General features: G+C 36.8%; 1 protein-coding gene across 1 annotated transcript in view; it reads right to left on the bottom strand.

Moving 5' to 3' along the window:
* Positions 1–24,757, bottom strand: part of PDE8B (phosphodiesterase 8B) — a 300,459-nt gene that overhangs the window by 85,873 nt on the left and 189,829 nt on the right. The window contains exons 4-6 of the mRNA XM_044680884.1: positions 24,081–24,140; positions 20,617–20,674; positions 15,390–15,478 (exon numbers count right to left, since the gene is read on the bottom strand). Coding sequence (XP_044536819.1) covers positions 15,390–15,478; positions 20,617–20,674; positions 24,081–24,140 — 207 coding nt within the window. The remainder of the gene's footprint in view (positions 1–15,389; positions 15,479–20,616; positions 20,675–24,080; positions 24,141–24,757) is intronic.

Here is a 24,757-nt window from a genome sequence, read left to right as displayed (position 1 = left end):
TTTTGTAATTTTTTTCTAACTCTTGTTTGGTTTAAAAATTTTCCCTTTCTGGGGGCAGCTGGGTGGCTCAGTGGATTGAGAGTCAGAGAGACAGGAGGTCCTAGGTTCAAATCCGGCCTCAGACACTTCCCAGCTGTGTGACCCTGGGCAAGTCACTTGACCCCCATTGCCTACCCTTACCAATCTTCCACCTATAAGTCAATACACAGAAGTTAAGGGTTTAAAAAAAATTAAAAAAAAATATAACCAAAAAAAATTTTCCCTTTCCCAGAGACCTGACAAGTATACTATTTTGTGTTCACTTAATTTACTTATAGTTTCCTTCTTTATATTCAAGTCTTTCACTCATTCTGAATTTATCTTGGTGTAGGGTGCGAGATGTTGATCTAAACCTAATTTTTCCTATATTGTTTTCCAATTTTCCCAGCAGTTTTTTTCAAATAGTAGATTTTTGTCCCAAATGTTGGGCTCTTTGGGTTTATCATACACTGTTTTGCTGACATCACTTGCCCCAAGTCTATTCCACTAATCCTCCCTTATTTCTCTTAGACAGTACCATATTGTTTTGATGACTGCTACTTTATAGTATAGCTTAATATCTGGTACTGCTGGGCCACCTTCCTTCATATTTTTTTTCACTATTTCCCTTGATATTCTTGATCTTTTGTTCTTCCAAATGAACTTTGCTATAGTTTTTTCTAATTCAGTAAAAAAGTTTTTTGGTAGTTTGATAGGTATGGCACTAAATAAGTAAATTAATTTGGGTAGAATGGTCATTTTTATTATGTTAGCACGTCCTACCCATGAGCAATCAATGTTTTTCCAATTGTGTAGATCTAGTTTTAATTGTTTGGAAAGTGTTTTGTATTTATGTTCGTATAATTCCCGTGTTTGTTTTGGTAGATAGATTCCTAAGTTTTATATTGTGTAGGGTGATTTTAAATGGTGTTTCTCTTTCTGCCTCTTGCTGCTGTGATATTTTGGAAATATGTAGAAATGCTGATGATTTATGTGCATTATTTTGTATCCTTCAACTTTGTTGTTAAAGTTGTTGATTATTTCTACTAGCTCTTTATTTGATTCTCTAGGATTTTTTAAGTAGACCATCATATCATCTACAAAGAGTGATAGCTTAGTCTCCTCAATGCCTATTTTAATACCTTCAATTTCTTTTTCTTCTCTAATTGCTACTGCTAGTTTTCTAGTACAATGTTAAATAATAGAGGTGATAATGAGCATTCTTGTCTCCCGCCTGATCTTATTGGAAAGGCTTCTAATTTATCCCCATTGCATATGATGCTTGTTGGTGGTTTAAGATGTGGATGGTTTCCTAATGTTGGACCATCCTTGCATTCCTGGTATAAATCCCACCTGATCATGATGGATAACCCTCTTGATCGCTTTCTGGAGTCTTTTCGCTAGTATTCTCTTTAAGATTTTTGCATCAATGTTCATTATGGAGATTGATCTGTAATTTTCTTTCTCTGTTTTTGATATACCTGACTCTGGAATCAGTATCATATTTGTGTCTTAAAAGGAATTTGGTAGGACTCCTTCTTTGTTTATTATATCAAATAATTTGTATAGTATTGGGATTAATTGTTCTTTGAAGGTTTGATAGAATTCACTTGTGAATCCATCAGGCCCTGGTGATTTTTTCTTGGGGAGTTCTTTGATAGCTTGTTCGATTTCTTTTTCTGATATTGTATTATTTAAGTATTCTATTTCTTCTGCTGTTAATCTAGGCAATTTATATTTTTGTAAATATTCATCCATATCACCTAGATTGCTATATTTATTGCCATATAATTGGGCAAAATAGTTTTTGATGATTGCCTTAATTTCCTCTTCATTAGAGGTGAGGTCTCCCTTTTCAACTTTGATACTGTCAATTTGGTTTTCTTCTTTCCTTTTTTTTAATTAGGTTTACCAGTACTTTGTCTATTTTATCTGTTTTTTCAAAATACCAGCTTCTAGTTTTCTTTGTTAATTCAATAGTTTTTACTTTTGATTTTATTAATTTCTCCTTTGATTTTTAGTATTTCTAATTTAGTTTTCATCTGACGATTTTTAATTTGTTTGTTTTCTAGTTTTTTAAAGTTGCATGCCCAATTCATTAACCTCTGCCCTCCCTAATTTGTTAATATATGTACTCAGTGATATAATTTTTCCCCTTAGAACTGCTTTGGCTGCATCCCATAGGTTTCGATAAGATGTCTCATCACAGAAGAAATAGAATTCTTAAATAATCCAATATCAGAAAAAGAAATTGAACAAGCCGTCAAAGAACTCCCTAAGAAAAAATTACCAGGGCCTGATGAATTCACAAGTGAATTCTATCAAACATTCAAAGAACAATTAATCCCTATACTCTACAAATTATTTGATATAATAAGCATAGAAGGAGTCCTACCAAATTCCTTTTTTTTAAAATTTAAACATTAATATTCATTTTTAACATGGTTACATGATTCATGCTCCTACTTTCCCCTTCACCCCCTGCACTCCCCCCAACCAATGGCCAACGCACATTTCCACTGGTTTTATCATGTGTCATTGATCAAGACCTATTTCCAAATTGTTGATAGTTGCATTGGTGTGGTAGTTTCGAGTCTACATCCCCAATCATGTCTGCCTCAAGCCAAATTCCTTTTAACAACACAAATAATGTACTGATTCCAAAGTCAGGTATATCAAAAACAGAGAAAGAAAATTACAGACCAATCTCCTTAATGAACATAGATGCAAAAATCTTAAATAGAATACTAGCAAAAAGACTCCAGAAAGTGATCAAGAGGGTTATCCATCACGATCAGGTGGGATTTATACCAGGAATGCAAGGATGGTTTAACATTAGGAAAACCATTCACATAATTGACCATATCAACAAGCAAACCAACAAAAACCGCATGATTATCTCAATAGATGCTGAAAAAGCCTTTGCAAAATACAACACCCAATTCCTACTGAAAACATTAGAAAGTATAGGAATAGAAGGTCCTTTCTTAAAAATAATAAACTGTATATATCTTAAACTATCAACAAACATCATATGCAATGGGGATAAGTTAACCTTTCCAATAATATCAGGCGGGAAACAAGGATCACCTCTATTATTTAACATTGTACTAGAAACACTAGCAGTAGCAATTAGAGAAGAAAAAGAAATCGAAGGTATTAGAATAGGCAATGAGGAGACTAAGCTATCACTCTTTGTAGATGATATGATGGTCTACTGACCCTTGTTCTTAACTGAAGCCCTAATAAGTTGATGGAAATGGCTATATTCCTTAACTGACAAGCTAATAGACCTGGCTATTAGGTCTATCAAGATTAATTATTTAATCAACTTGTTCTGACTGCGAATTAACCCTTAAATCTTAATTGAAGGAAATACTGAAAGTAAAACCCTTTCCCTGGCTATCATAGGCCTCTGACAACTGAAGCCTCCCACAGGAACTTTGAGAATCACAGACAAGTGAAGCTGGCTTCTTAAAGATGATTTAATTGTTGTAGAGTGTAGGGAAAGGGAAACTGGGTAGAAGATGGTAAGTGGAAATGGGATTTCTTGTTAATTTCCTATGATAGCTAGTTGTTGGATCTTTAGATGATGCTTATTAATCAAAGATCTTTGTATGGCTGGCAACCTGGTATAAATGGAATTAGCTCTAGCCCATTCATAGTCAAAACTCTACTTACCCTAGACATCTAGATTATATCATCCCCACCTCCCTCAGTAGGGAGGGGAGATGAGTTAATCACACATGACAATAAGTATCAAATTAAGAACAAGGGACTGCCCTTTAGGCAGTCCAAATCAGTGTAGAGGCAGCCATTTGTCCACTTGAATTAGAGGTGGGCCCACAGGAAGTGACGAGAGACATTATTTCTTCAAATATGTTGGTTACTCTCTGGTGAGGGAGTTCGGGCTTTGAACTTGGTCCTGAAGGTGCTTGGCTGAGACCTCAGAATGCTTCTACTCTGAATTGTCACGTGGGTAAGTTAGGCTGACTTCCTTGGCCTACCTTGGTGTTTTCAAACTGTCTTAAGTAGGCTTATAGCCTCTCTGATTTCTAAGGTCTTGTGGCTTATAGCCTAGTTTAATTAGCCTTTTAACTCTCTCTCTCCATCCAGGCCTCTCCAGGCCTAGACTAGCCTCTCCCTCTCTCTATTTCCCTATCTTTTACCTTCCTAATTGTAAATAAACTACCTTAAACCCGATCCTGACTTGGGACTATTTTAATTATGGAATCAATCTGAATTGTTGATTCCTGGTGACCACATTTTAAATATATATCTACAAATACCTAAAATCTCCCCCTTACACTGGCCAGGCCTGAGTGACCTGGCCCTAGGTCAAGGCTTGACCCTGCTGATGATGGATTTTCTTTGTGTAGATCTTATTGGTAATAAGTCAGAGAACTGAGGTTGATGAATACAGTTGGATGAGTCTGTAGTTGAAGTTGGTTTGTGAGTAATGAGAGGATTAGCTCTGCCTAAGTCCCTATTCCTCCTTTGCCCAATATCTCCAGACTGAGACCAAGAGTAGTTCAGGTCTGTTCCTTATATAGGTAATTTCCAACTGCCCCTGGCTCATGCCAGGCTCACACCAAGCTCACGCCAAGCTCACGCCACCTCAGTTCATTCTGCATTCTAAGCAGGTAACTATCACTCTTGATCCAACATGGCTGCCATTAAATTTCTTTACAGGAAGCAGCAAAGAAAACAAAGACAAGGAAGATGAAAAAAAAAACCAGTTCAATTAGATCCGTATATAGAGTAGAGAGCTATTCTAAAGGCAACACAATTTTAAGGGTGTTCAGAGAAATGTCCTCAAAATATCTGAAAAGAAAGTATTAATGCTTGGGAAAAATCATAGAAATTGTTGTTATTGAAAAAAGGTGACCAAGAAAATATCAATAACTATTTTAATGGAATAATCTATACATGAATCAAGGGTAATCTTTATGAAGGTATGAGAAGAAAACTGGAAGTTTTTCATGAACGATATTTTATAGCAAACAATATATCGATAGTCACATAAATGACTGAAAGGTGTGGAGAATATGAGATCCAACTGTTCTTGTTTGTTGGCTATGAAAAATCATTTGACTCTAGTGAAAAATGTAACATGTTTTAAAAAAGTAGTCTCCCATGTTTATGTTAAAATTAATCATAATTACTTTAAAGATGTGACAATAACTATAACTTTATTCAACAATCCTCTGATTATTAATATCAAGTGAGCCATAAGACAGGATGCCATGTTTTCCAAATATGTTTGGTCCTGACAGAATAGATATCCAGTAAAGAATTCCAACACAGCAGGGATTCCTTTATAAGGTAGGGTCCTTTAGATGTCCATTTTTGCATTTGACATTGTCCTGATTTCACCAAGCCCCAGAATTTTGCAGAATCTCCCAAATAAGATCTATAATTACTCAAAATATTTCAGTCCTATAAATTTCCATAGAGCTTTTCTAAATCTTTCAAAGATATTGAACTTGACAACGAGCTAGGCTCAGAACTGAGAAGGAAGACAGAATACTGGACTGCATTTGAGAACTTGCACAGTAAGTTTGTCCTTAAATAAGCTTTTTCTTGAATTAATAGGCCATATTTTTTAAACCAGTATCCTTCCAATGTTGCTATATAACTACAAATAATGGAATAAGTCTCCAAAGCAGAAAGTCACCCAAACAAAAATGATATGTATAGTATGTGGTACATGATGGACATGTCCTTGCCCTTTATTTACTTGCATCTGCATTCAAAAAAGGCATCCGAACACAAGGATACTTTGCCTGGGTTAATTTTTAAATCTTAATACCTGCAAAATTAGGCCTTACCTTACAAGTGTTAATGAATTATGGATTAATTCCTTGCTCAATTCTCAAGATTATATATATATATATATATAATATTTATTTATATTATATTTATGTATAAATTATATATTTGCCTGAAATACATGCACTTTATATATATATATTTATATATCTGTATTTCAGTCAAATATATAAATAGGTATTTAAAAATGCTGTCATTGCTACTCTCTCAAATTGTATTTTTCTTTTAAAAAATTCTTATATGTAGCCTCCTATATTTACTAAAGCATTATCTTTGGTGATTGCCAATGAAACATTTAAAAATATATACCCAACAAGATAGGGTATTTTTTAATTTCAATTTTTTTTAACCTTTACCTTCCGTCCTAGGATCAATACTATGTATTGGTTCTAAGGTTGAAGAGTGGTAAGGGCTAGGCAATAGGGGTTAAGTGACTTGCCCAGGATCACACAACCAGGAAGTGTCTGGGGCCAGATTTGAACCCAGAACCTCCTGTCTCTGGGCCCAGCTCTCAATCCACTGAGCCAGCCAGCTGACCATAGGATAGGGTATATTTTTAAAAGCAATCTAGGCAAAATAATTTCAATAATTCTTATAGATTAATTGTGGGAAGCCAATAAGAGAATAGATAAAAATCTGAGACCCCTATTTTAACCCCTTTTATGATCCATACCTTTTCTTATTAGAAAAAATTATAGACTTATTGAAAAGCTTTAAGTTCCTAGCAAACCAGAAGGTACAGAGTTAACAATTTCTCTCCTTGATAATTAAGAAGCCTGATCTCTAAAAAATATATTACTTAGACAATCAAGGCCCGAAACAGACAAAGCTAGACAAGACTTTATCTGACCAGGTGCAATCCTGTAAATCAAGAGTACAGGGCTCAATTTGTTTAGGATCTCTATGAAATATATTTTTGCTCCCAGAATTAACCTACTACTAATTGGTGGTTGGAATTTGGCCTTGACCCTGGACCTATCTCTCTACTTTTTAGACTTTAATGGGTTTTTGTATAATTTGTAACCCCTTCAGAGCTGTGATTATTTCTCTGTGCTCTTTCTGTAAAACCAGTATATATTAAACTCAAGACTCCATGGCAAATTGGAGCAGTTATGAGCTAAGCATTTAGTCTGACTGTTCTCATTCCATCCAACACCACTAAATGCCACTCAGAACCCCCAGAAATATAGAGCTGGCTCTCTATAATTAATTACTACCAGAAATTAAAACTAAGGGACTTCAATGTTTATATGAACTTTAGACCCTCTTTACATGATTGCCATATTTTAAATAAACCTGCAGAAAAATGTGATAATCAATATAAGTCATGTTCTCGAAGTTTGAAAATATAATTATTCATATTAATTATTAATATCATTCTTGCAAAGTGTTTTTGGCTTTATTAACTTTCTCTTCTTGGGAATTCTAGTATTCTGCTGAATTGCATTTATCCTGTTTTTGTAACCTCCAAGGGAAAAAAAAAAAGCTAGAAAATTGCCAAAAGAACCAAAAGGAAGATGCAACAAATACCAAAATATCTGTAATGTCTAGAAGCATTCAGTCAGTGGAAGGACCTCTGAACTGGGAGTCTGGTGAGTATAATTTCAGCTGTACAACTAAACAGCTATAAGGTATTGGGCAAGTTTCCTGGCTGGTAATATGAGAAGATTGGAGTATATGGCCCTTCTAGCTCTAAAGCTCTATGATTCATTCCCATTATAATCATCATCTCAAAGTCAACATGCCCCAAACTAAACTCATTTTCATTCCCTCCAAATATTCCTCTCAGTCTAAGATTTCCTATTTCTGTCAAAGACTCCTCCATCCTCCAAGTCAGGCAGGTTTGTTACCCTAGCATTACCTTGACTTCTCATTCTCCCGATCCCATATGTCCAATCAACTGCAAAATCCTGCCATTCCTTCCTTCACAACTTGTCTCATATCTCTCTGCTTGCAAAAACGCCACCTTAGTGTGGGCCTTTATGACCACTCGTTGAAACTATTGTGACAGCCTTGTAATTGGTCTCTCTAATTTGAGTCTCTCTCCAATTCAGTCCAATCTACATACTGCTTTCTATAAGCATATATAATATAATTGGCCTATTCAGCTAACCCTCATGGCTTCCTTTTGCCTCCAGCTAAGCATAAATTCCTCTTTTTCACTTTTAAATCCTACACAACTTGGCCTCAACCTAACTTCTTAACCACTCTGGACATCACTGCCTAGTTTTTCACTCTGTATTCAGTCATACTAGCCTCTCTGTTCCACAAGTATGCTACTACATGTTAGGAGTGTGTTGGTGCCAAATTGTTGTACCAGCTTGCAAAGAGTCAACTGTTAAATATTTAATGTATTTACATCTCAGAAATCTGCTTTGTGATCTTACTTGGAAATTTCTTGGCAGACACTAGAATGGTTTGCCATTTCCTTCTCCAGCTCATTTTATAGTTAAGGAGCCAAGACAAACATGGTTAAGTGACTTGTCCAGTGTCACATAGTTAATAAATGTCTACACTCAGATCAGAACTCAGGAAGATGAGTCTTCCTGACTTCAGGCTCAGCACTCTATCCACTGTGCCACCTGACTGCCCCTGCTTTAAGTCCCAGCTTGATTTATTATTTTGTTGACTGTCTACACTTAAATGACACATTACTAATGAAGATTAAACTTAAAAGGGCACCATATATTTTCAGAGAGCTGGTTGTTAAACATTTTATCAGCACATCCTTGAACATATCCAGTCTCAATGTCATTTCATGAAGTCTCAATGCATGGAATATGCTCCCTTTTACCCGCCTTAGAGGGTCCTCTCTTCCTTTAAGACACACAGAGCTCAAGTTCCATCTTGTACATAAAGCCTTTCCTGATCCCCTCAAATGCTAGTGTCTATTCTCCTTCACAAATTAGCTTGTATTTCATGACTTTCTCTATATATATGCATCTATTCATTTTCTATTTAGGCTGTTCATTTCAGTTCATGAACTTATAATCTTCCCCTTTAGAAAAGAAGCTCATTATGAGTAGAGAATTTTTCATTCTTCTTGTTTCTCCAACCCCTATGATAATACCTGCCCCAAAGCAGATGCTTAATATAATTGTTAATTGGTTTGTTGATAAACTCTAAGCATTGAGAAGATAGGAGGTTGTGTCATTTTTCATCTCCGAATCTCTATTACTTTGCACATAGTAGGCATTTAATGAATCTTTGTCAAATTGAACGCGTCGCATGTACATCAAAAAGGAGAACCAAGATTAAGGCTAGGTGAATATGGCAAAGACTAGGGACTTGGTCCTATCAGGGACATCTTTCATCATTCTGACCATCTCTGGGAGCAGGAAAGAATCAAGGAAACATGAGGGAGCATTTTTGCTACTGTTAGCACCAGCTCCTTGATTTCTGCAACAGGGACATGATGAAAGCCCTACAAATTCTACTTTGCATTGTGAATAATAGACCTTGTGACTATGTTGCCCCATGATGCCACCTGTCCTTAATTTGCCCCAGAATAGTGGGGCAAGCCATTTAAAGCCTTTAAAGTAAAAACACAGTGTTTCTCTTCCTGTCACACAGTTGTCATAGAGAACTAAAGTGAACAGCAGCTGATAAAAAAAGGGGGGGACCTGGAAAAGCACTAAATAAATTAAAAGGGTCCTAAAAATACCTATTAATAATGAGAGACATTTTGCTCCACAGAGATTAAGGTTCTTCCAGTCAGAAAATATTCCCCATTAAAAGGGAGATATGGTGTGCTTAGCAGGCTAAAGGGATAAGCCATTAATAAGCTGATTGGCCTTAAAACAAACATCAGAGTTTGGTTCACCTCCCAGATTATGGATATTAAATACCTATTAAGCAGTGCTGGTTTGTATCTGGCTATGAGTGATTATGGCATGCACCTCAGAACATGGTTGTATCCTAGCTGCCCTTTTAGGGACATGGATCAGATGGTGCTTACCACAATAAATAGCACAAGGACATTTCTCTATTTTGATGCTCAAAGGGCCCTGAGTCCACAGGTATGGGTACTCTCTCCACCACACAAGTCATGAACCCTCTCAATCTTGGTATACAATCTTTGGGAATTGCTAGGGCCTCCACAATCATCATTTGGTGGCCCAGAGTTTGTATAAATGAAAAAAAAATGTTCAACTTTGAACAATGAATATTGTTCTGCAGAACAAATTACCCATGCTGGATGATGGTTATATTACATATTTAGTTGCAGCCGGGGGTGGAATTGTAGAGAAGAGCATTATGTAATTCACTATATAATTAGACTATAATTGTTCATGTATTATATAATAATGAACAGAACCTGTGCAGGGAATAATAGAGCTGGTTGTCACTGAAGTGCATGTGGATTTTTTGAGTGTCCTTGATAAGTTAATGAGCCTGAAAGGTCATCTAAGTTCAAAGGGAAAATGGAAGGAGAAAGCCAAAGATGAGATAGTATGGAATTATGGGAAATGCCCTGGGCTTGGAGGAAGTCTTCCTCTGCTGATTACTTCTTGTGTGATGTTGGACAAGTTATTTTCTCTCCTCTAAAATGACAGTTTTTTCATCTGTAAAATGAGGATGTTGGACTAGAATACCTCTACGGTCCCTTGTCCCTCTAAGACCATGGTCCTATAAATTAGTCTACCTATTGCCCAATACACTTCATGGTGTCTTTGTGGTCTGCAGAAATCCAGACTATTTACACTTGAGAAGAGACTTGGTGCCTTTTGCATGTCTGGACAGAACTATGAATTTGTGTTCCATTAAGCACCAATGTGTCCCAATTCACTAACCAAAGCAGAGCTGCCAGGCAGCTCCAAAAGGAATCTATTACCCAACTTCTTCTGGACCATTGGTTGATTTTTTTCAAGTTTGGAAACTAGTACAAAAGGTTAGGAATAAGTCTCCTGTGTGAAACAAGGTCCATTGCTGCTGGGAGTATGAATAAAGATTCTAGTTCACCGAGGAACAGAATTTGCTGTTGGGAGGCCTCTACAATGATTCTTTTAGCAGACTCCTATCTCACTACACCATTCTTCTATCAAGTCAAACCCAAGAGCACTTATTAAGTCCATATTATCTGCCAGGCACCATGCTAAGTACTGCGAATAGAACAAAAGGCAAAACAACCTATCCCTGATCTCAAGAAGTTCATGTTCAACAGAGGAGACAACATGCCATTACAAACACCACATGTAGGGATTAACTCTTCATTAAATGTTGGGTATTTATAGATACCTTGGACAGGGAGTGAACACGAAAGTCATACTGTTCCTTGTCTGTGTTGGATTTCACCTGAACCCTAATCTGATGCAGCCTGAAAAGAATGCTCAAGGCTTTTCTCTGTTGAGTCACTTTAAATGGAGATGCTTGACTTCAATATTGCACAATGGAATGAATTCCTTTGAAAGAAAGGACTTAACACAGTAAAAACAGCAATTAGGCAACACCAAGGTGATCACCCTGAATTATATGATTGAAGGCTGTTTGATCATTATTATTACCTAACTCATTAAATATTTCATCAAAACAGTGACTTAAAATGAAATGAATTAACTTTCAAAAGAAGAGGGAACAACATTGTTTATCTATTTAAAAAAAACCAAAAACCTTATTAGTATCAATTCTAAGACAGAAGAAATGACAAGGGTGAGGCAATAGGGGTTAAGTGATCCCCCCAGGATCACACAGCTAGGAAGTATTTGAGGTCAGATTTAAACCCAAGTTCTCCCAACTTTAGGCCTGGAGTTCTGTCCATTGAGCCACCTACCTGCCACCATTTTGTTTATCTCTAAGTTAGTTACTAGGCAAGAAATTAATCGAAAGTCAAATGTCAGGGCAGCTGGGTGGCTCAGCAGATTGAGAGCCAGGCCTATAAAAGGGAGGTCCTAGGTTCAAATCTGGGATCAGACACTTCCTAGCTGTGTGACCCTGGGCAAGTCACTTGACCCCCATTGCCTAGGCCCTTACCACTCTTCTGCCTTGGAACCAATACACAGTATTGATTCTAAGATGGAAAGTAAGGGTCAGATGTCTTTCTACTTCTTTCTCAGGCACAATAATAACATCTAATTCCCAGGGTTGTTGTGAGGATCAAATGGGATAATATTTATATAGCACTTAGTACTGTGCCAGACACATAGCAGGAGCTTAATAAATGTTTATTTCCTTCCTTCCTTCCTTGCTATTAATTGTAAACCATCCAAAAGACAGCACTAATACACTTACATTACCTCCCTCAATGGATTACTTTGCATCGAGGAGTTTAAAAAATGTAAAGTATGGTATAAGGATTATTATTATATAATATTCATTAGAAATAGTAGGGGGTCAAAAGAAATGTAACCAATTAATTTACATTGAAGGAAAAGGCAATGTGGTTTCTGCAGAGGAAAATCACGCTTCACTAATCTTTGAAATTGTTTAAAGGGTTAATAGGCAAGGAAAACGAACATTTAGGCATTCAAATGAGTCAGTTAACAAACATTTATTAAGTTCCCAGCACTTAATGCTAAGCACTTAGGATACTAAGAAAGACAAAGACAAACAAATTCCTCTTCCCCTCAAAAAAATAAAAACACAAACAAAAATATCCGAAGAAAGGAGGCTGTTGGAAAACAAACAGTGAAGGAAGTATTACTTGATTCAGATTCTGGCTTAGCATGGGCAAGTCACTCAGGCTTGGTCCTTGTAAATTCAGCTATAAAACACGAGGGTTGGGTTATATTTATATGTATCTAAGGTTGCTTAATCCTAAAACCTATGATCCAAAGACAGAGTTGTATTAATAGATGACCCTACCATCATTGCTTGAACATTTCTTAAGCAATATAGAGAAGATAGAGTGAAATTTCTAAGAATGGAGACAAAGCTTGACTCTTCCAGGTAATGAAATATAACCATAGTAAATTAGCTTCTGGAATCCTTCATGCAGTTCAGGTCTCCAGGCAGGTAAGACAGAGCTGGGAAAAGTTCAAAGAAAGGCAACTGAAATGATTCAGGGAAGCCAAAAAGATTAAATTTCCTTTGTCTGAAAGGACAGGATTTTAAGAAGGTGTGATCATACCCTTTGAAATCACAAAAGGAATGAGAAAGGTGTCCCATATTTATTCATGGGGCACACCCTGGAGCTTAAAGTTTGGGTAGACATAAAAGAAATTTTTAAAAAATACAGTGGTCATAGCTGTAGAGATGAAAGGAGTTTTTGGAAGTCTCCTGGTTCAACTTCCTTTCAATTAAGGAGACTGAGGCCAAGAAAGAATAAGTTATTTGACCAAAGTTACAGAGGTATTAAGTGGTAGATCCCAAATTTTAAAACAAATCTTTTGACTTCACATCTAGCTATCTTTCCATTTTACCATGTTGCCTTTCATCAAACCAAAAAGAGCTTCAAAGAAAGATCAATTTGGGATGAATTCACAGTTAACAGAATCAGGGCTGATTCTAATAAAGCTTGTGAGGCCTTGAGTACGAAATGATGGAGGTCAACCACCATATACTTCCATGGGCCATCCTTTGGTGGATATGTACTGAGAGATAAACACACAGAAATGGGCACATGTGCTTGCCCCCACACTTTTCTGGATGGCGACTGGAGCAAAGATATTATTAGATATTTTAGACATGTAATAAGTAATGGATTTTGTGTTTTAGCTTGGGAGCACATATGTACTTCCTTACATCTTAGCTATGAAATGCCATATTGTTAATCATTAAGTTCTTGATGCCAAATTATAGTCAAAGGCTTAGTATGCAGGGAGTGTAGAAGACAGAGACCTGAGAGATAGAGTCAAGAGGGTCTGAGTTCAAATCACAAGCTCTCTCAGCCTCAGCTTCCTCATCTACAAAAGGGGATAAGAAAAATCTACTTCACAGCATTATGATGAGGATCAAATAGGTGTTCCTTGCTTTTAGAACCTTAAAGGATCACATAAACATTAATAATTATTATTTTTTATTATCTAGAGTGACACGAGATGGGTCTGGCAAGGGCTAGGACATTGTAATTTAATACCATTTCTTACTTAGGAACAAGTACACTGTACGGGGGAAGTTCACCCACCCCTTTTTCCTGGGGTCAAGAGCGTGACCTCATCTCCTGTCCACTACTTGACTGGAGGCAAGGATAGAATGGCAGTTGGAAAAAGGCAGCAATAGAGTCAAAAGATCACAAGACGGGGGCAAGGTGAATGTCCCCTTCACTGTCCCCTGGACTGCACCCCTGAGTGGCCCAGGAAAAATAGAAGTGATATGTGAAGTTAGTGGGTTGAGAAAAGGTTTCATAAACGGAGGCAAGCGCTGATTTCAATCTCTTCTTCCAGTTTGGTTGCTGGCTAGACTTCCTGGAGAACGTGGCTAGGGGGCCCTAATAATGGTCACAAGCTAAATGGAGCAGTGAGGAAAGCATATCTCTCCTTTTTTCCATATTTTCCCCCTACTACTTTTTTTTTTTTTAATTTTAAACCCTTAACTTCTGTGTATTGACTTATAGGTGGAAGATTGGTAAGGGTAGGCAATGGGGGTCAAGTGACTTGCCCAGGGTCACACAGCTGGGAAGTGTCTGAGGCCAGATTTGAACCTAGGACTTCCTGTCTCTAGGCCTGGCTCTCAATCCACTGAGCTACCCAGCTGCCCTCCCCCTACTACTTTTAATTAATAAGACTATTAATTTCAGCCAGTCTCGTAATTTTTACAACACCAAGAGATTTTGGTATCACAATGCCTTTGGCGAATCAAAGTTCTGACTATGAAGTAGTTTAGGAGAATGGATAAAATATTTTATCCTTTCTCAATTCCCAAAGAGCTCTAAAATCTGCTACTTAAAATATTTGGTTCATATGATAATAATTCATATTAACTTTCCTCACAAGAACACTTTGAAGTAAGTAATAGCAAGCATTTTTATCCTATTTTATAGGTTAAGAAACTGAGGCCAACAGAGGATTAAGTGACTTGCTCAGTGTCACACAGCCAGTGTGCCTGAGTGCCTGAGGCATGATTTAAACTCAAATAGCCTTCAACACCAAGTCCAATACTCTTTCTGCTCTGTATAGATGGTTATTATAGCTAATTTTGGCCAGAATGACAACTATTGGTGCTAGTGTGGTAACTTTGTGTAAGTCCAAACAAGAACTCACAAATACTAAAAGTAGAAATAAAGGTAATCCTCTCAAGCTACTTGTTCTGCCGCCAGAGTCTGACAACTGAATATTGAGTAATACTTTCCTTGTATATTATTTTAAGAATATGCTTGAAATAGCAGCTTGTGCTGAGAAAGGCAAAGGAGCTGAAAATTTATCGCATCCTCTCCAAGGGCTCCCACTCCAGCTACATCAAGAAGTATGGCGATCTGGGCTCTGGAAGCCCAATGTTGAGGACATAGATTCAGTCTCTTAGTGTTACTTTCTAAGTCAGGTGAACTTGTCTAATTTTTTGCATCATTCTTGGTGCTCTGCCATGAACATCCAACCCAATGACCTATTTAGACTTATTTAGAGTATTTCTAAATTGCACCTTAATTTTCTCAAGTTTTCACATACCGTAATTTGAACTGTGATCGAACTTCCCCATGTTCTATTTGAATCAGTTCGTTGTAACAAGCAGTGATACTGCTATTCTCCATAAATCTCTAAAAAAAAAAATTCAGACAGTTGGTGAGACACATACAATCATTTGTTAGAGAGGAATAACCTAAATAAATAATTCCCTCCCCTTCCCATTCCACCTTGACACGTACTGCCTTGCTTCAACAACCATAAAATTAAATAAAAGATCCCCAGTGACCTAGAATACATCTTCATCATTTCATCAGATGAACAAGATTGTTGGTTACATCGTTTTAACTATGGACATTCCTTCAAGCAAAGAGTTAAGAGAAATCTTATTTCTCACACCTACAGTCAAGGTTTTTTTTTTTTGTTGTTGTTGTTGTTGTTAAAACTGTTACCTTCTGTTGTAGAATAAATACTATGTATTGGTTCCAAAGTAGAAGAGTAGTAAGGGCTAGGGAATGGGGTGTTAAATGACTTGCCCAAGGTCACATCGCTAGGAAGAGTTGATATTTTAGATCAGAAGCTAAAATAAACAAATGATGATCTAATAGGATTCCTTCCAAATAAGATCTCCACTCTATCCCCTGTACTTCAGAGGGGGCCATGAGTGTGTCAATAAGATTTACAACTAAATAAAAAAAGGACGCAAAGTTTCAGCTGAAAAGAGCAGGTCCCTTCATGGATCTACGAGGTCAATTAATACAAAGCTCTTTGAGTATCTCTCCTGCACTAAAGCCACGAATAGTACCAAGGACTTCAATGAGAACTATATTGGAATACTTGATGGCACAGCTTGTTCCTGGATCCCAAATCAAGGACCGTAGACTTTTGCCTTACTAGGCTGAACAGCCAGCAACACAGGAGTGAAATGCAGCAAATAATTCAATACAATCAAAACAACTCAGAGATGGGAAACACTCTCACGGCTACTGGGGACAAAAAGAATAACAGGCATAATTGGAAGGATGTAGGGGTGAAGTGCTGCCAGTTAAATCATTTTGCCCAAAGAAGGAAAGTAGGCATCCATGTTTGGGGGTCAAAAACGGAGGGTCTTATTACTCTCACAGTAATTTCAGGAATTGAGTGAAATAATACCCCAACTGTAACTTCATCCATAAGTATGCTAACTTTGTAAAGACAAATGGATGAAATTTATAAGTGCTCCCCCACCACTTTTTTTTGAGATTAAGTCTCTCAGTTTTGCTCAGGATCTTGCCCAGCAATCGATGGGCCTGATCCCAAGGCTGATCAGTATAGAGATTATAATCTGCTTCATTTTTCTGACCTGAATTGGCTTATTCTTCTGTAGGCAGGCTAGTGAGCCTTTCTGCAGTGGTCCACCATATTAAAATCAGTCTTTGCAAAGATCCCAGATCAGCTTTAGTCCTACTACATCTCAAAACTCCCACACTCAACAAACAGTCCACCAACCTATCTTTTCCAGGAGCAAGGAAAACAGGTATAAGTCATCATCCTTGGACTAGTGATAGTCTCTAAACTGGCACTAAATGATACCAAGTGGACTTGGATGGTTACCATTCTTCATATGGAAGTGCATTTTACTGTATACCTTATATACAGTATACTTTAGTTGGACTTAAATATATAAAAAATGTTAGAAAGAAACAAGGTGAAGTACTTTTTTCTTTGAAGGGGAATAGATCTGTGATCCAATTAGAATAAGGCACTTCCACTGAGAAAACCCCTTATACTCCTACAAACAAGTCTCTTCTCTGAAACTTATGACCTGAAAGAATAACCAGTAATTATCAATTACTGAAAGAATTAAGAGACATGCACAGGGACACACAGCCAGTGTCAGAAGTGGGACCTGAACCTAGGTAGGTCTTTCTTATTCCCAGGCCAGTTCATTACACTTGCATCCCTCTCTGTCTCTGCAGTGTTGTTCTTTAAATTCAAAATTTTCATTTATAACAACTACTCCCAAAGAAGTTCAAACCAGGTTTGGTCTTCTTTAGTTTTTTAATAGATCTAGAAGTTTCAGTTATTTAAGCAAGGAAAGATGTGCTTCCATCTATGTTGCTTTCTGTGCTAATTAGAAGCAGATTCATTGAATGAGGGTCCTGCCTTGAAAATGATGGTGACCAAGGATGGTCATCATAAGAAATAGAGGACAAAATAAGTAACATAAAGACACTCTCAGAACCTAAGCTGATTCTAGGGAACATGATCTTTAGGGCTGTAATTTTATTCTCCCACTCCATGTGCAGGGTAAGGAGGAAATCTTGTGCTGATCAGGGCTGAGAGAAGCTTGACAGATACCATAAAAGATAATTGTGGGTTGGGGGCAAGATGGGGGAAAAGGAATCAGAGAAATTGTTTTCTGAAGATGAGAAAAAGGAATCATGAAGGGTGATGATGGCTTGTCATTTCTCCAAAAGTAGGTTAAAGAAAATGAGTCCCAGTTCCACTGACTCTTTCTTTACCGATTCTCTTTTTAAGATTTTTTTCTGTTGCATAAGCCCAAAACACGTCCTTGTAATCTCACTAAGCACAGCATACAAATGTACCAGAACTGAATGCCCTCCTTTAAGAGAATGGACAACAGACAAAAGGAAAGTGTTCAGAGATGAGAGGAAAGAGCTAATTAGCAGCACCCTATTTAATTCTGCAATGTGGAACATAATATCTTAAATATTTTACTTAACATTGTTCTTTTCATCCCTAAAGCATTCCCCAGGCACAGAAAAAACCTCATCCCAAAATGTAGTTTCTATTTCTCTGAGATATAAAGCTAGGAAAAGATTCTTAATTCTCTTTCATTTCCCCACTCCCCCAACCCCTATGCAGGCAAATAAGACCTAGCCTGTAATAGCAGGGCGCTGAAAATCTAAATAGTGATATTTATCACAGGACCCTTTTTTGGGGGGTCTCATTTATTACCGTGTGGTATGCCATCTATTGAAGATTCAGTCTATTCACACCAAAAGGCTACAAAAGGCCGAGTAACAGAGGTAGCACAGTTATTTAATATCTGATAAAGCAAAGACATCACCTTGCCAACAAAAGTCCATATAGTCAAAACTATGGTTTTTCCAGTAGCAACTTATGGCTGTGAGAGTTGGACTATAAGGAAAGTTGAATGCTGCAGAATTGACACTTTTGGATTTTGGCGCTAGAGAAGATTTTTGAGAGTCTGTTGGACAAAGAGGAGTTCAAATTAGTCAATACTTAAAGAAATTAATTCAGACTATTTCCCAGAAGGTCAAATACTGAAGCTAAAGCTTAAATACTTTGGCCACATAATAAGAACACAGGATTCATTAGAAAAGACCTTGACATTGGGAAAGATCAAAGGAAAAAGAAGGAGACTGCAGAGGATGAATGGATAGATATCATGGAGAGACTTTGGGAGATAGTGGAGAATAGAAGGGCCTGGCGTGGTATGGTCCATGGGGGTCACTAAGAGTTGGACATGACTGAATTAAGCAACAACAAAAAATCTATTTGGAGTAATCGATCTCAATCCAGCTAGAAAATCCAGCCAGTTTTGGCATTCAAAACATCTTTTCCCCACTTAAAGATGAAAAGTTTGTTTTTGGTATACAGGTTTTGCTGAAGGTCTGAATCAGTGACAAGAGATGGATTGGTAAATGTCATGAATTTAAGGATAGGGCTAACCCTGAATGTCATTTGTTTAAGCTGTGTATTGGGTAGTATCCTTCTTATGAACTAAAACACAATAAATATCTCTCTTCCTAAGATTAATATTTCCTGATTTGACTTTTCAATTCCTTTCTCTCTTTCTTTCCTACTAGTCTTTCAGCTTTCTATATATACCCTAGTCCTCAAACTCTGCCAGTCTTCTGAAGATAGGGACCTATCCTATTTATCCTTGACTCTTTCCTTCCCATACCATTGTCAAGTACAATCCTCTATACAACTTTTTAAAAAATTCTTGCTTATAAGAAAAGAGAAAATGACTTATTTGTACAAAAAAATTTATAGAGGCTCTTTTTGTGGTGGCAAAGAATTGGAAATTGAGGGGATGGCCACAAGCTAGGGAATGGTTGAATAAGTTGTGGTATAGGATTATGATGGAATACTCTTGAGCTAGACGTGATGAGAAGGACTGTTTCAGAAAAACCCCGTAAGACTTATATGAACTGATGCAAAGTGAAGTAAGCAGAAGCATGAGACCATTGTAGACAGTAACAGCAATATTGCACTATGATTGACTGTGAAAGGCTTAGCTTCTCTAATCAAGATAATGATCCAAGATAATTCCAAAGAACCCATTATGAAAAATATCATCCACTTCCAGAGAAAGAACTGATGAACTATGAGTGCAGTTTGAAGCATACTTACTTTTTCAAGTTTTTTTATTTTTCTTGGAGGTTTTTTTGTGTCTCTTTTCTTTTATAATATGGCAAGACTTCACATGTATAATTGATATCATATTGTTTGCTTTTTTATGGGGTGGGAAGAGGAATCGGGAGAGAAAATTTGGAGCTCAAAATTTTTAAACATGAATGTGAAAATATTTTATATATAATTGGAAAATATTTAATGAAATAAATAAAAATGTATTTTCTAAAAAAGAAACAAAAACAAAAAAATGCTTGTTGAATGAATGAATGAAAGAATTAATTAATTAATTGATGAACTTAGAATTGTGACACTACATTTCTTCAGGCTACTTTCATAGACATCTGATGCATCATGGTTAGGACATTGATAAGGATAGAAACTCCAGTTAGACATGGAGATAAGGCCACATATATACATATATAAAACACACACATGTGCATCAGCTACTCTTAGGCTAGTCTAAACATAAGTATTTAAGGACTGTGAAACTTTGGACTAAGGTAATTGGATATGTGTTTTTGAGGGACTCACCCTAGGACTCTGATATGTGACGGAGACATTCAATAACAATAGTCTCATGGGACAGTAACTCAAAACAATTGGTCAAATTTTATGCTTTCTCTCTCATTATTTGAAACACCTCAATACTGACCAACCATTTGGAGTTATTGTCAGTTAAGTCATTATTTTATTAATTATTTATTAAGTAACTGCATTGTGCCAGGCCCAGTGCTAACACTGAGGTTACAAATTGTGCCTTGAAGCTATTGTTATTATTCATCTGACACAAATTGAAGTGTGAGGAGTTGAGTCCCTTAACCTTGCCTTGTTGTTTTTTTTTGAAGATTTGGGGTATCTACAGGAAGAGAAAGGCTCTACATACCCTATTGAAGCCTGCATGGAGAAGAGGAAGGACTGATGTTTCTTCACGTTCACCCGATCTGCAGCAAAGCAGAAAATGTGGTCACTCAGCAGATACAAACCAGGATTCCTCACACTGAAACATGGAAAGAGAGCAATGAGGCAAACATATATTTAGCTCTAACAATGGGCCAAACGGAAGGCTCCCTTCTAATTTATCTTAATGAATGGCATTTGCTGACAGGTGTATAAAAATTGCATATATAAGTGCGTATATTCCTGGGGGTGGAAGGTAGGATTTTTTCATCCCTGACTCTTCATGCCTTGTTTTACCTTTTCAGATGCAAAAATAAACAATAAATAAAAATGAAAAAAAAAACCACATAAACCAAAAATCAGAATAAAGTTAATTATAAGAGACAGCAGGGAAAATACTCAAGCAAGACTTAAGCAATCATCTAATCCAACCTCCTCCTTATTTTACAAACTGGGAAATTGAAGCCTAGAGAGGAGGATGACTTCCCTAAGATCATACAGTTAGTAAGGAAGGGAGCTAGGATATAAATCCAAGTCCCTGATTCAGTAACCATGAAGGTTCCCTGCAGCTCTAATTGGATGCCACAATCAAAATCCAGTGTTCATTACTCTACACAGTGGTTGTTTCAAAGAGGTCACTACCACTGAGTAGCCATATGTGGTGATATTTCTTGCTACTGCCACAGATTTGGAACACCAGAAATGATCCCTTTACCTCACTGGGCCTCAGTTTTCTCATTTGTAAAATGAATGGTTTACACTAGATTATTTCAAAGACCTTTCTTTTCTACCTCTAGAGTACAATAGTATGCAGATATATGCTGCAGTTTACAGAGTATACTGTTAACCTTGATGCCTCTAAAGAACTGTCTAAGACTCTTTAATCTCTGCTTTCCCTGAAAAAATGGGGCAGCAACTAAGAGTTAGTATTCTATAGATGGTACAACCCAAAAGCTAACCATGGAAGAAGGTGATTTATGAATTTAGGCCCAGAAAATGAATAGGCTTATAAGGCAAAGGCAAGAAGAACAGTTTTCAATAGGAAGTGTCCCTAAACTCAAACTACATTAAAGCCCCTGGGAACATAATGAAGGCTGGCCTTGCAACCAATGTTCGATGAAGAACAATGCCAGCAGCTACATCACATCACCAGTCTTGACTCAAGGAGGTAGGTAGGGCTGTCTCTATTAAGAGAGAGAAAAAGGATATTACAGAGACATCCTGTATCAAGGGGTTAAAAAAAAAACAACCACTAGGACACCATAGAAAGGAAACTAAATAAAACGGAATAAATAAAGAAGGAGTTGAAAATCTAACATAACAGTTCTACTGCATAATAATTCACTTGCTATTAAAATTTTATCTCTTACAGGGTGTCTCAAAAGTCTTAGTGAGGATCAAAATTTCACTAAGACTTTTGGGTCACTCTATTTGTAATGGAACCTGCAACTATATTCAAGGACTAAAAGGAAACATCTTTTCTTCTTTTGCCTGCAACTCAGGGGAGAGCATACCTCCTTTGAATAAGATATCAGTCTTGAAAACAACCACTTGCCTAAAGCTAAGAGTAATTTATGCCAGGCAAGTAAAAAAAAGGATATACATTTCATTTATTTTGATGCTAAGCTTATTTCTAATGACAAACCAGTTTGGGGGAGGGGTATTTGGGAAAAAGGTGGAAGGAGTGGGTAGAGATAACCACATTAGAAAAGAAGGTGAATGAACTAGATTAAGTTTTTGTTTTTACTTTTAAGATGTTTACAGTCAACATCTCAGAATTTCCCAAGGAGAGAATTTAAGAAAAAGATTTAGAGAGAAGATGCGACCTTAGACTGCCATCACTCATTACTATGGGGGGGGGGGGGAATGGATTTTTAGGGATTCTATTAACCAACAGTTCTCAAGGGGTTGTAATGAATGGATGGTGATACAAGAAGTACAACTTTTCAATTCATTTTTGTAGTAAAAAGCCATCTTAAGTTGGGAAAAGAAGAACCTTTGGGAAAGAGGAATTCAGGATATAGCAAAGGTATTTTGGTAGAAGGATAATTCTACTATTAGGACTCTTCATTCTATCAATCCACCTTTGGTCTAAAATGCCATAAGATCCCAGGATTTTCAAGTTGGAAAATGTCCATATAGATCATTTAGTCAAACTGCCTCATTTTATAGATGAGAAAACTAAGGTCTAAAATAATAAAAATTAAGTCTAAAATAAGTGACTTAAGCAGAATTCAAATTCAGGTCTTGGTAATCCAAATCCAGGACTATCTACTTGACATCATGTTCTCTCTCCACTCATGCATATGACAAAGGTCAGTCTTTCTGGGAGCACTCCACATCATGGGAAGAATCTCACCCATCTTACCCTACCTTTTAGACTATAAAGTCCTTGATGAGAGAAGCTGTGGCCATCACTATAACATGTTCATTTCCCAACAGGCCAGAACCCTAGTTCATCTTTTATTTTTATCAGCACTAATAACAGCCAATGGCAACAATAGAAAGAAAATAAAATCCCTGCTACATGGGAGCTCTGAGTGTCCCCAGTGTCTCTTAACTAATGGAGCTAATTTCAAATGGTGATTCATGTGAAGTTTAAATCCTCTTTCTTTGTATAAATAATTGCTTATAAACCAGTTTACTAGTCACATAGTAAAGAAAATACGACCAACTAGGATTCTTTTCCAAACACCTTTATTCTTCTTGTGGTCTCCATTAGTCATCTAATTATCTCCCTTATTTTCTGTGCATAGCAAGACCTCAGTTCTTTATTCTAATTCTGCCACTAACTAGCTGAGTTACTTTGAATAAGTCACTTAACCTCTCTGTTCTCATCTTCTTCATTTATAAACCAATGGGATTGGACATGATAATTGCTGAGGTTCCTCCCTACTCTAACATCCCATGAATCTGTCCCTTTCCCATGTTTTAAAGATCTGGCCAGAAGCTATGCAATACTCCTTTCTTCTCAATGAATATAGAGTATTGTTCTCATGCTGCACTTTGTTTCTTCTTAAGTGGAAAATCCAACCGTTTTCCTTTCCTTTCCTTTCTTTTTTTTTAAAGAATAAAAAAGAATTAATTGTAATAAAATTCTCTCCAAAGTTTTGCTCTGGTTTTGTATACTCATTCCTAACATATGATGACCTTTCTCATTCCCTGGGGTTAAAAAAAATCACATAATGGTATCATTAACTACTGCTAAAATCAATTAGACATGATAAAGGTTTGCAATCTACAAAGGAAAAAAAGTCCTTCCAGAAATTTGCTCAACAAATGACAACCCCAAACTCCTACCCCTCTTTCTTTGCAGGCTTGTGCCTGTGGCAGAGCAAAAGGAAATCCCTATTGTTTTGTTGGATTTCAAATTGGAGACACATAAAACAAATGTCTCAGAATGAAAAGCAACTACCTTCCAGCTGGGGGAAATAATATAAAAAAACTTACATATGTGAAACAACTGCTAGTATAACCGTGTGTTCTGATGGACTTGTAGCGCGGATTGATCTGAAACGAAAAGATGTGAAGTCCAACAACATTCATTGTCCTTGCTTTGCCAAGTTAGTCCCATATGGCATTTCTCTGTACTTTTAATAGCCCCCAAATCCCCTAATCAGCAAATGAGTTTCTACAAAGGATAGAGTGAAAAGATGGGGGGAGCAGAAAAGTAAGATGCCCTTGTATTCTGAAGCAGAAACTTTGTTATTGTTTTTTACTCAATTCAGAGGGACTCAATGCATTTTCCTGGCAATTTTCCAGTACATCAGAGCTGCCAATTTTCCACTTCAAAACTTGGCAAATTCCATTGAAATTCCATGTTTTCTGGTTCAATTTCCATTTTGCAAAAAAAAAAAAAAAAAAATTGGCAGCCCCACAATCCTCCAGTTATTTGTATATAATTGGGGGGGGGGGGATTTTATAGTGTTGGAGTTTTTGCCTTTCAAGATAGTAGTCCAGAAAGATGACTTTAAAAATCAAAATTAAGATGCTCTTTAGCATCTGGTGATAAAAAATACAGGTTGAATCCTTTTTATAATAAATTCCAAGTACTTACTTAAAAGCTTTTATTGTAATGGATTCAATGAATAACAAAAGTTGTTTGAAATCAGTGGGCTTAAAAATAT

This window comes from Gracilinanus agilis, chromosome 1, assembly GCF_016433145.1.
Source record: "Gracilinanus agilis isolate LMUSP501 chromosome 1, AgileGrace, whole genome shotgun sequence".
NCBI lineage: Eukaryota > Metazoa > Chordata > Mammalia > Didelphimorphia > Didelphidae > Gracilinanus > Gracilinanus agilis.
Note: the sequence above shows the minus strand (reverse complement) of the source record. Positions and strands in the feature narration are given on the sequence as shown.